This window comes from Capricornis sumatraensis, chromosome 1 (genome assembly GCF_032405125.1).
Source record: "Capricornis sumatraensis isolate serow.1 chromosome 1, serow.2, whole genome shotgun sequence".
In the NCBI taxonomy this organism is placed as follows: domain Eukaryota; kingdom Metazoa; phylum Chordata; class Mammalia; order Artiodactyla; family Bovidae; genus Capricornis; species Capricornis sumatraensis.
The window spans coordinates 132,768,712-132,781,358 of NC_091069.1; the positions used below are offsets into that span (position 1 = coordinate 132,768,712).

The 12,647-nt window shown below is 36.6% G+C and overlaps 1 protein-coding gene across 1 annotated transcript in view; it reads right to left on the bottom strand.

Annotated features, from left to right (window-relative positions):
- The window catches only part of ROBO1 (roundabout guidance receptor 1), a 449,648-nt gene that overhangs the window by 69,242 nt on the left and 367,759 nt on the right, over nt 1-12,647 (bottom strand). Inside the window, exons 10-13 of the mRNA XM_068975047.1 lie at nt 6,000-6,205; nt 4,415-4,496; nt 4,079-4,247; nt 3,829-3,995 (exon numbers count right to left, since the gene is read on the bottom strand). Coding sequence (XP_068831148.1) covers nt 3,829-3,995; nt 4,079-4,247; nt 4,415-4,496; nt 6,000-6,205 — 624 coding nt within the window. The remainder of the gene's footprint in view (nt 1-3,828; nt 3,996-4,078; nt 4,248-4,414; nt 4,497-5,999; nt 6,206-12,647) is intronic.

Genomic DNA, 12,647 nt, shown 5'->3' on the forward strand with positions numbered 1-12,647 from the left:
AGAGTCAAACTTGGAGGAAATCTTAGATACTATTTTACCCCTGCCATTTCCCTAGTATTGGAGTTTCCTATACACGATCTTTGAGGATGGGACTGTTCAAGTCCCATATCATTATTTACAATAATTGGTCTTTTATTACCTAGAGCACACGTATTCTGTACATTCTGTGTCTGTGTACATATTCTTTAAAAGATAGGGTTCAAGAATGCTGTGTGGACAGAACGTGGATAAAGAATAGTATTAACAGTGGCAACAACCACCTTCTTTGGTCTCCAATCCCCCCACCCCACCTGCTAGCTGCTCATTATAATCTCCCTTGCATTATCAAATCTTATATTTGAGAGAGCACATTTTGATTACCCTGGGATAGGGTTACTGTGACATGGGTCTACCTGACTCCTGAACAGGAAACTATGCCCTATATCTGTGCTAACTTATGACCCAGTTTACTCATAGGAATCTCCACTTGGGGAAGACTTTCCTGAAGCCATGCTGCAGAAGCAGTTAAAGAAGTTATGCTGGGATTTCCTCAGTGGTCCAGTGGTTAAGAATCTGTGCCCCCAGTGTGGTGGCTGAGTTCAAACCCTGGTCAGGGACCTAGATCTCACAGGACACAATTAAGAGATTGAATGTCACAACCAAAGATCCCAGGTGGCACGCAGAAGACCTAATGTGGCCAAATCAGTCAATCAGTCCATCAACACTAAAAAGAAAAATTATGAAAACAAGTAGCTTGCCCGCTTCCTGTGAATCAATTTCCAACAAGTCTTTCCTGAATTCCCTCCACCTCGGCTCTTCCCCTAACTGCTTACGCATTCTGTTTCTGTCAATTGGATTTTCCCAGGTTCTTCCCCAGGCTCCTGCTACGGTCTGACTCAGCTCAGTTTCACTGTGTCTCAAAAGCCATCTAAAACTAGACAGTAAAATTTGCCTCAATGTTAACTTCCATTTGCTGGTCTTACTTAGGTGCCTGGAGTTGGAATAAGCCTATCTTGCTCACACAAAAGTCTCTTAAAATATTAAGGAAAAAAAAATCTGGCCTAGTCTAACTTTATTATTTGGGGGGATATTTTTTGTGTGAAGTTCTGGATTTTTTTTCCAGTGATAAGAATTTTAGCTTTCAATGCAGCCTCCCCAACCATCCTCATCTTCCTTTTTTTTTTTTGCAGGTCATAAACATTTTATTATGAAGAATACTGTAACAATATTTTTAAAAGTTGTTATAATAGTAAAAATTTTAAGAGTCACTATATTCAGGGAATAATTAAAAATAGCATTTAGACACTACATGGAAAGCAGTACAACAAAAAGGAAATTGTCTCCTTTTAATTTTTCTGGAAGTAGAATTAATATATTGGAAGGGATCAAGCTAGTCATTAACACTGCTAGTAAAATTCAGCATCAGATACAAAGAATTAGATTAAAAACTGGAGATAACACTGACTGTGTAGTCTCATCTTCCTTTTAAATATCTTAAAATTCTACCTGAAAATGTAGTGCTCAAAAAAGAACACATTACTCTATTCATGATCTCACCAGTTCAGATTTTGCTCTGCATATAATTCTGCTAAGACTACATTTGTTTTTCTGACAACTACTCACTCAGCTGGCTCTGGGAGGTGTTCTATCTAATTGACTTCAAACACTGAAGTCAGCCTCCCCCCAACCCTGCCCCCAACACACCCAATGCACACACTCCTTTTAAGTCCAGTATCCTCAGCCTATCCTTCTATAGCTAAGTTTTAAAACCTAAGTTCAAGTACCAGACTTTTAAATTTGCTCCATTAATTTTAATCTTGTTAGCGCTAGCCCATCATTCCAGTCTGTCGAGTTACTTAATTCTGGTTCTCTCACTTAGCATGAGAGCTGTGTTTCTCAAATTTTATGAACTTTCCTTATTTTTAGTCCAGTGAAAGAAATACAAATCCAATGACAAATGACAAAGTCTTATGGTATAAATAGAAAAGAAATCTGAGTCCTGCATACTCATAAAGTTGGCTAATTTAATACTTGTCCAATCCTGTGGAGTAGGGATTTTTAGCCCCATTATATAGTTAAGGGAATCAATGCTCAGGACTCACTAGCTTGCTAATAGATTGAGGAGCTGAGATAACAAATTTTTTGATTTCAAAACGGTATGCCTGTTTTACTGTTTCCAGTTTTCCAGCTGACATGGGTTCATTTCATTTAGGTTATTCTACTAGCTATCATGTATAAAGGTAAGTAGATTAAAATTTTTAAAAAACAAGTTAACAGATAAAGCATTAACAACTTCCCATTTACAGCTGAGGATGTATTTTACAAAATCATTCATATGTATATATGACAGAATCACAGTTAATCAGAAACTTTCACTAAGGTCTATTGGGTAGAGACCACTGTACCGGGGACCAAAGTTTCAGTTCACTTTACAGCTGTCCTAGTTTCTGCATTCTTTACAAATGCGTATATAACACTGAAAACCTCAAACTGCCTTAAGGCAGGCTCTGAGACTATTAAAGCTACTGGTGAAGTGACTCATACTAGCAAATATATGCATTTGGGTGTGTTGATTTCACACAGCAAAAAACAGACGTGGGCATGTTCCATTGCTCGGTTTGCTTTCTCTGGGAATTCTGAAACAAAAGGTCCTTCTCAAAAGGTTGTTTATACACTCTTTAGAGAAGACAAAATGCCCAACATGGCAGCTAGACACTCTCTCAAAACTGGAAAAAGTAATTTAAATCTTTTAGTACTTCTGTGTACCGTTTGTTTCTATCACTGTAACTAAGTTTCAATTTTTGCTTTGGAAACACACAAAGATAGAGACATTATGATTCCTCTGTATGGTCACAAAAGAATCTTATATTTCTAATTCCTACCATCTAGAGGTAACCTTTCTTTACTAATCTTATATGAATAAAGTATATTTTAACTGTGATGACAATACACTAAAATAAAAGGTACAGGTTGATTCAAATTCACCTTTTTTTCAATATACAAGTTTTACCACTGCTTAAACATTAAAATAACAGGAGGAACAAGAGGGTGAATAGGAGATAATAATCTGCTGAAAGCTAGAAATAATTCTTATTCATGAAAGACAATAAAAAGCAGTATATCCAGAATGTGGTTCAAGTGAAAAAATTCCCAATTTCAAATGTGTTTAGAAGCAGCTTCAACATGTTTTTTTCCTTGTATCTGTTTTTTTTAACTCAGCTTTGATGAACACATACATGATTTCCATTTGAAAGTTTAATACGTTATGGACAATGTAAGACAGACCAAAGAATATACAGACCTAGATTATTTCCATGCTTTGGAAAGATTGGACAGAGGGGTTAAGAACAACTATCTCTTACATTTGTGTGATTTCCAGAGAGTATTACTTGATTATGTTTGTAATGTTCAAGGCTCATCCCAAAGGTCATGAATATTAATCTCATAAACAAAATTTCCTTAATTTTATATACAATTAAAGATTTTGTGATTTGTGATTAAGATTAAATCACAAAAAGATTTGTGATTAAGATTTTACATCCACATGTAGTCATATTTAAAAATCAAGAAACTGAATATATTATAAAAATATTCTCATAATCCTTTTGCTCATTGAATTTGTGACTTTATAAAACGAGAAACATTTCTTTGTTATTTGTCAAGTCATGGAGTGTTTAGTCAACAAAATAAGAAAGTTTGCAGACACCATGATTTAAAAATTAATTGAGCAACTAAAACACATATATTTTAAATATATAATCTTATCATGTAGTACAAATGATTTTACTTGTATAAGTGTAACATCTAAAGATAAGTAGGTGTCGCAAGGCTGAGTGAATCAACACTTACCTTGTGTTTTCACTGGGTCTGATATCTGGCTGGGATCACTAATTCCATATGCATTGGCAGCCCTCACAAGGAAAAGGTAAATTGCATTCGGTTTGAGTCCTTTAATGGCAAATGCTTCTGTTTTCACATTCTCCGCTACGGTCTGCCAGCTGCTACCAGATGCATGGCTATGGATAGATACCTCAGTTAGAACATGCATATTTAATGGCAAATCAAAACGATGAACTAGCAAACACCATCTTCGCTCTACCTGAAGGCTTCTATAATATAAGACGTTGGAGTTGCACCTGAATTCAAATTTGGTTGCCATGACAACGTTACTGTATTTCGGCTGACATCTGTAACTTCAGGTTTTGAGGGGGCACTAGGGATTAAATTTGGATCGGTGGGTCTTGGAGGCTGCACTGGAACTCCAAATTCTAACAAAGAAGAAAGAAATGAAAGATGCTTACACAGAGAAGCACATAAATGTAGATAAAATATCCATCCCCTACTTAGACTTCAAGACATCCACTTCATCTTTTTACCAGTAAGGAAACAACTACATTTCAAGCTTCACTTTTAGGTAAAATCCTATCAAATTTACCTTGGACTTCAATGTAAGCACTCCACGTTGCTTCACCACTGGGGGTTGATGCAATGCATGTGTATCGACCAGTATCACCCAGCTGAGAAAACAAATCGAAAATAAATATTTGGAATACTCAAGAGCTCACTGGGATGGAAAAACAATTATATTTTGTATATGGCCTATGAATATGGATAGCTGCCTTAAAATGCACGAACCAGAAGCTTCCTCTTAATTTAACATGTTTTCACTGAATGTGAATTAAAATACTGCATGAAGATAAAAGACAATTTGTTATTCTAACTGTATGATAAATATATAGTATTTAAGTGCATTAACATCATCAATTTCTGTGTCAGGCACAGTACACGAGGTACATAACCTTAAATTCAAACGGTTAATCTTTAATACTAATTTATATTTCATATTTACTAAGTCACGTAGTAAGGCTAATAAAGTATAGCCAATGACTCTTCTTGCTGTTTCATATTTTACCTGAGTTACATCCACATGGATAAAGGAGATAAACAGATATTTAAAAGAAAATGAATAGACACAGAACGATTTCTTCTTAAAACATTCCCTCTTTTTTCTCATTTTATTTTTCTAACCTGTAACTTCAGGCAGTTTAACAAGTATAAAGTCAAACCCCAGCTAGAATGATGCTCTCTCCCCCTTCAGAAGACTGACTGCCAGAAAACAAACACAGGTCACATGCTCAATGGTAAAATCCTCAGTAGCATAATGAACCCATATACCTCTGCTTGAGGCAATAACTCTATCATCAAATAATATTGGATAAAGCAAGAATGCTGTCATTTTGTTTTGGCAAATGTAATAACAAAGTCACAATCACTGTCACAAAAAAGTACAACATATTAACTTTCGCAGCACGTGAAATGAACTGCTATGTTGATCCAAAACTCCAAAGAAGCCACTCACAATAGGCAATAAAGCAATTGAAATTTATGTTTATTGCTGTCAAGGCTATTCTTTCATATGCCCCATGAGCTTGTCTCGTCTTGACCTAAAATGAAAAAGAAAAACCAAAACAAAACAATATAGTCCTGAAAAGAACATGTATGGGATGTGACATCCTGGGAAGGTAAATCCCTAAATTGTTCCCACGAACCTGTGAGATTTCATCATTTCACATTCTGATTTGAAATGTACATTGAATCTATACACCGCTTTACCATTTTTGTTTGCATGTAGAGTATTCTGTAATTGTGAAATGCTGAACCAGATATTCACAATAGAACTCTTGAAGTTTACAGCACATAATACAGTACTGGAAAATAACTTTGAAAAATGGAAGGAATGCATTATATCACTGCTTGGAAGGTATTTTTTTTCTCCCACAAATTCTCATCCTTTTCTCCTCCATGTAAAACCTTACACTACTTGCCATGGGTTAAATTATGAGTCATATCACCAGAAATACACACAGAGAAGTGTCTGAAAGAATAAAGCATCAAACTAAACATATATTAATACTGCTATTAGCATTTCATTATTTCTAAAAATTGAGGCTTCAACACTGGTTTGCTGGAGGCAAAAACAAAGTGGAACAAAATGGGAAACCCAGGGTGTCACAAGTTACCTTAGCATATCGGATCTGTAGTACTCCGGTCTCCAGCTGTTTGATTCGAGAGTCTTGGGTTGAAACAAGGACTCCATCCTTTCTCCACAGAATTGTGGGCACTGGACTGCCTGTGGCCACACAGCTGAGCACTAAAGTACCATCCACTGCTACAGTCTGATTCACAGGACCTTGTCGAATGACTGGGGGAGGTCGGTCTGCAATCACTGCCAGCAAAAACAACAGGAAATAGATTTCTGCAACTGGAAGCAATTTTCTAATCATCTGAGCAACAGCAGTTGCTCTAGGCTTTGAAACACACTAATTAAACAAGTAATTAAAGTAGGAGACATGCATTATTCAGAATGCATTTCTATGATGTACTGATTCAGAACATTAAAATGAGATACAATGTACCAACCACTGAGTAGGCTTGCTGCATTGTCCAGGGACCTATTTAAGAGTTCAGAGACTACATAAGGGTTGTGGATGGTGAAGATGTATGGTGGTGAGAAGTGGAATACTGTGCTTTTTAAATTTTAAAATATGTAAAACACAAAATGACAACAAAAAACTATTTAGCCTAAGGAAATGTATGAGACAGATCTTCATAAATGAACCAAAGCCAACTTGACAATGCTTCTGTGTCCAACAGATAGAATGATGGTGTCACACCAGCATGTTTGATAATTTTGTATCCGAAAACATGCTTTGGGCTTTGACAACTGACAAATAAATATGATTGAGCTCTTTTGATATTGGGATTTTTTCTATGAAAATAGTACATGCTTAAACATATCTCAATCCTAATAATTTCAGGGAAACTGGAAAACTGTCCAAAAATACTGTTGGTAGGTGGTAGTTCAGGTGATAAAGAATCTGCCTACAATGAGGGAGACCCAGGTTTGATCCCTGGGTCAGGAAGATCCCCTAGAGAAGGAAATGACAATGCATTCCAGTATACTTCCCTAGGAAGTCTCATGGACAGAGGAACCTGGTGGGCTACAGTCCTCGGGGTCTCAAGACTTGGACAAGATTAGGGAGTAAACAATGACAAATCCAAAAATATAACTCAAGCTGATACTCTAACTCAGGAAATAACACACTTCCATATCAGAATTATAGGAATGGGAAGATGTTTTCACTAATTTTATTATCTTAACAGTTTTAATGTCCTATGGAAGGAAAGAACGGAAGGCAACTTTTACAAAATACAAATAAAATTATTTTTATTATATGAAAAAAAATCTAAAAGTTTTATCTGAGACAATAAAATCATAATTTGGGGGAAAATCCACAGCAACTGCAGTGGAACGAGAATAAAGCCTGCATGAGAGAGATCTATCCCTTGACCTCGGCAATTTAGGTGAAATTTCATAGATAGTTTTGTAAATGATTAAACAAACAAAAAAAAGTTCATTTTTCATTATTAAACTTTAAAATTCTGAATATTAGTTTAAAATTTCTATGTCATGAGTATTCAAAAGACAACTCTAAGAAACTGCCTGCTTAAAGAAAACTAGTTGCCAGAGTAACTAAATTTTGGATGCAACATTTTCAAGTCTGGATGTGTCACGTTCAAAGTTTTATGCACCAAAGATTCTGCACAAGCTGGAGTCACACGTCAATTTGTTCCTCATTTATCATGCAATAATTATTAGTGTTGGGCATTCAATCTAAGAAAAACAAGAAAGCAAGAGAGTGAAATCAGCAACTGTGCATTTTTACTTCACCCTTCCAATTCTCTTCCATCTTTGGTTGCTAGTGTGAAATTTGTTAATACCGTAGGGGTGTATTAGAAGGCTGGAGCTTGAAACTTGGCAGGAATGTTTCAGATACTCCACGGGGGAAAAATATAAGCCAATAATTCCTTTGCTTAGAGTTGTTTAATCTTTTCTACATTATCTGTTAAGTTTGGCTAAAATCAAATTAAATGCCCCTCCTGGTATGTATGAAAAAATAATGATAGTGTTTTATTGCACTGAGGTTTTTATAAGACTCTACTGCTTGTGCTCCCTTGATTCTAAGAATGAATGAATATTTATTTCTAGATATTAATTAAATTAGTAACAGAGTGGTTCTTTATAACTGATTATAATTAAGCCCAGTAGTGCAGTGGTTTACTTTCATAGTCTTGTTATACTTAGAAATAATTCAGTATCTGGGGATTTATTTAATTCTTTCTATCTTCACAGTTCTTTGATATTTGCCTCCTATTTAGCATCCTTTGCATTTTCTTATCCTATCCCAACCCAGAATAATGATGTTGTTTCCCAGTTACTGATTTCTTCCTAGTTTACCTTGGGTGGTTTACAAAAATAAGCAAGAAAAGAGGAGCAGGCTTGATTATCAGCCTATACCATCTGTCATGTGTCTTTAGGCAAGTTCTTTATATTACCTAAGTCTCTGGTTTTTATCTGTAATATGAGAATAATAATACTTGTTATAACCAGCTCCAGGGATTGCTATCAAGATTTAAGTGGAATAATAAATATTCCGTGTGCTTTGCTAATTGCAAAAAGCTAGACATTTATAAGAATTGTGAAATCACCACTTACCCTTTTCTATAAAATAGTAAGATGCAAATCAGAGGCAAAAAAGTTCATTAAAGCAATTTTATATTTTTAGGTAAGACAACGAAATATGTTGGTGTCACAGATTAGAATAAAACACTGATAAAACATCTAAAGTTACACAAACTAAAGTGCATGGCACATTTACAGATCAACCCTAAATTTAGGATTTATGAGAAAAACTTCAAATAAACAGTCTAATAGCTCACATTTGGATTATTAGAATGAATTATCAGATAGTAAAGCAGGATGTGTAAGAAACAGAAATATGATTTAAAGATAGTAAGTGCATGGACTTTGGAATCAGAAGGATTCAGCAGTGTAAAAAGAAAATGTTCCATATCTGTGCTCTTTAATATAGAAACCAAGGGCTTCAAGTGGCTACTGAGCACCTGAGTGTGGCTGGTGTGATTGAGGAACTGGATGTGTAACTTTAAGTAATTTTAATTGTTATTTAAATAGCATCATGTGGCAGGTGGCTATTGTACTGGATGGTGCAAACTTTTGTTTTAAATCTCAGTTCTGCTAGCTAGCATCTGAAGGCTCTGGGTATATCTTTTTTTTAATTAGTCTATCTTTATTGGAGTATGCTTGCTTTCCAATATTGTGTTAGTTTCTACTGTACAGCAAAATGCATCAGTCATACATATACATATACCCCCTCTCTTCTGGACTTCTTCCCATTCGGGTCACCACAGAGCATTAAGTAGAGTTCCCTGTGGTATACAGTAGGTTCTCATTAGTTACCTATTTTATACGTAGAATCAATAGTGTATATATATCGATCCCAATCTCCCAATTGCTCCTATCCCCACTCCCCCCTTGGTATCTGAGTAAAACACATATCGCATATTAATGCATAAATGTAGAATCTACAAAAATGGAGTAGATGGTCTTACTTGCAAGGCAGGAATAGAGACAGAGACATAGAAATCTGGGTGTATCTTTTTACCATTCTCTGCTTAAGTTTCCTTATCTATAAAGTGCAGTGTCAGGTTTGAAATGATTGATCTGTTTAAAGTTACTAGCATAGTGCCTGGCACAAAGGAGACATTAAATAACTATAACTGCTGATTGTAATTATCTGTATAGTGGTGCTGGTGCTGGTGCTGGTAGTGGTGCTGGTTCCAGCAGTAACAGGTGATATATCCCTAGTTTTCCACATATTCAGTGAAAGATTTAAAGACCCTAAATATAAAGCTATAACATCAGAGGTAATATTTTTGTCACCTCAAAAAATAATCCTAAAGTCTATGTTAATACATATAAATATAGTCATAAGATAACTTTAAGTGAGAAACAGTATAGAATAACATACATGCACTGACTAGTTTGAGTATGCAAAATTACATCTATACACCAACAAACGGGGCATCCCAGGTGATGCTAGTGGTAAAGAACCTGCCTGTCAACGCAGGAGATGAGACATAAGAGACTCAGGTTCAATCCCTGGGTCAGGAAGATCCGCTGGAGGAGGAAATGGCAACCTACTCCAGTATTCTTGCCTGGAGAATCCCCAGGGATGCAGCAGCCTGACAGGCTGCAATCCATAGGGTAGCAAAGAGTCAGACATGACTGAGGAGACTTAGCATGCAGACCAGCAAACGTTAAGAGTCATATATCACAATTGCCATCAGTTTGCAAAACATATCTCAAATACCTGAAGGCTGTAAACGATTATCTCATTTCAGCAATTAGGAAGCTGAAACAATGGAAGCAATTGGTAAATAGCTAGTAATTGGAAAACTAACCCTCTATCCACTGTATATCAATAACTTTTGAAAGATTCATGCAAGCGATTTTAGATTTTATATATCATTCAGTCACCACTAACTACTTTTTCTTACTTTTTAGTAATAAAGAGAAGAAGCATTTTCAGTTAAATAGGTGACATGAATTTCTATGTTCCTGAGTCAAATGTGACTAGGTGTAGGCCTCAGGTGCAGAGAAATAGCACTTCAAAGACAATTATGCTCTACCATATTCTCTGCCTCATGCTTTGTTCTGCCTTTGCCTTTGTTCTGTTTGCAAACAATAAAGAGAAAAAGATGAGAAACTAAAGTCAAGTAGTATCCAGAAAATACTCTGCCTATTATCTCTCTTCTTGATTTGGTAATATGTAAATAAGGCTATGGTTTTTCCAGTGGCCATGTATGGATATGAGAGTTGGACTACAAAGAAAGCTGAGTGCCAAAGAATTGATGCTTTTGAACTGTGGTGTTGGAGAAGACTCTTGAGAGTCCCTTGGACTGCAAAGAGATCCAACCAGTCCATTCTGAAGGAGATCAGCCTTGGGTGTTCTTTGGAAGGAATGATGCTAAAGCTAAAACTCCAGTACTTTGGCCACTTCATGCGAAGAGTTGACTCATTGGTAAAGACCCTGATGCTGGGAGGTATTGGGGACAGGAGGAGAAGGGGATGACAGAGGATGAGATGGCTGGATGGGCATCACCGACTCGATGCACATGAGTTTGAGTGAACTCCGGGAGATGGTGATGGACAGGGAGGCCTGGCGAGCTGTGATTCATGGGGTCACAAAGAGTCAGACATGACTAAGTGACTGCAATGAACTGAAGTGAAATATTGATATTGTCAGCACACACAATAGGTACAGCTTACCTATAAAGAATGAGTTCATAGTTGGAAGTTGTCTGTACAATGTTTATGGACTCCAAAACAAACAAAACTAAAAATTTGGTACCACCACAGCAAATACAAAACCACCTAAAATCTCTCCAGAGATGGTAAGATGAAATAGGACATTTAGTTTTAGAAGTGAACTGGCTACTAGGGATGAATCCCAAATCCACAAATTTAGGGGTTTTGTTTTGCTTTTAGTTTAGCAGAAGTTGATATGCTTGATCTATTCTCACATATAACCCTTCATGATAAAGCCATGTCAAAGCCACTTAGAAAGTCTTGCTTTCAATTATGAGAATAGTAAGGGATATTTCCTTGGAAGGAAAATTATGACTAACCTAGATAGCATATTGAAAAGCAGAGACAGTACTTTGCCAACAAAGGTCCATCTAGTCAGGCTATGGTTTTTCCAGTGGTCATGTATGAATGTGAGAGTTGGACTGTGAAGAAAGCTGAGCACCAAAGAATTGATGCTTTTGAACTGTGGTGTTGAAGACTCTTGAGAGTCCCTTGGACTGCAAGGAGATCCAACCAGTCCATTCTAAAGGAGATCAGCCCTGGGTGTTCTTTGGAAGGAATGATGCTAAAGCTGAAACTCCAGTACTTTGGCCACCTCATGCGAAGAGTTAACTCATTGGAAAAGACTCTGATGCTAGGAGGGATTGGGGGCAGGAGGAGAAGGGGACAACGGCGGATGAGATGCACGTGAGCTTGAGTGAACTCTGGGAGTTGGTGATGGACAGGGAGGCCTGGCGTGCTGTGATTCATGGGGTCGCAAAGAATCGGACATGACTGAGTGACTGAACTGAACTGAACTGAAGGGATATTTGAAAATACTTTATCAGAGTTTCCTTTGGCCATTTTTCATGTACATCCTTACATACAAGTTGCTTTATAAAGTTGCAATCATAAACATATTTGCAAATCTATGTTCTACTTTTTCTAAATATTGATTATATCAATCATTATCAAATTCATTATGTGTCTTCACAGTCATCATTGAATAGCTCTAATACATTTAAGAAATTGTAAAAACATTTTGAAAGTGAAAGTGGGTCAGTCATAACCAACTCTTTAAGACCCCATGGACCATACAGTCCATGGAATTCCCCAGGCCAAAATATTGGAGTGGGTAGCCTTTCCCTTCTCCAGGGGATCTTCCCAACCCAGGGATCCACCCCAGGTCTCCTGCATTGCAGGTGGATTATTTACCAGCTGAGCTACAAGGGAAGCCCCCAAAACATTTTAGGTCATCCTAATTTATTGGAGTCAGTAGATAAATAATGTATATCATACACAATGTTAAGAATGTGAACTTTTGAGTGAGATGGCCTGAATTTTGAACTATGTCTTAATTAACAGCTAGCTGTTCATTCCTTCCTTCTTTGTTACAACTACTTATTTAAAAAAAAAAATCTAGTGTCTACCATGTGTCAGACCTTGGTGGATACAGTGT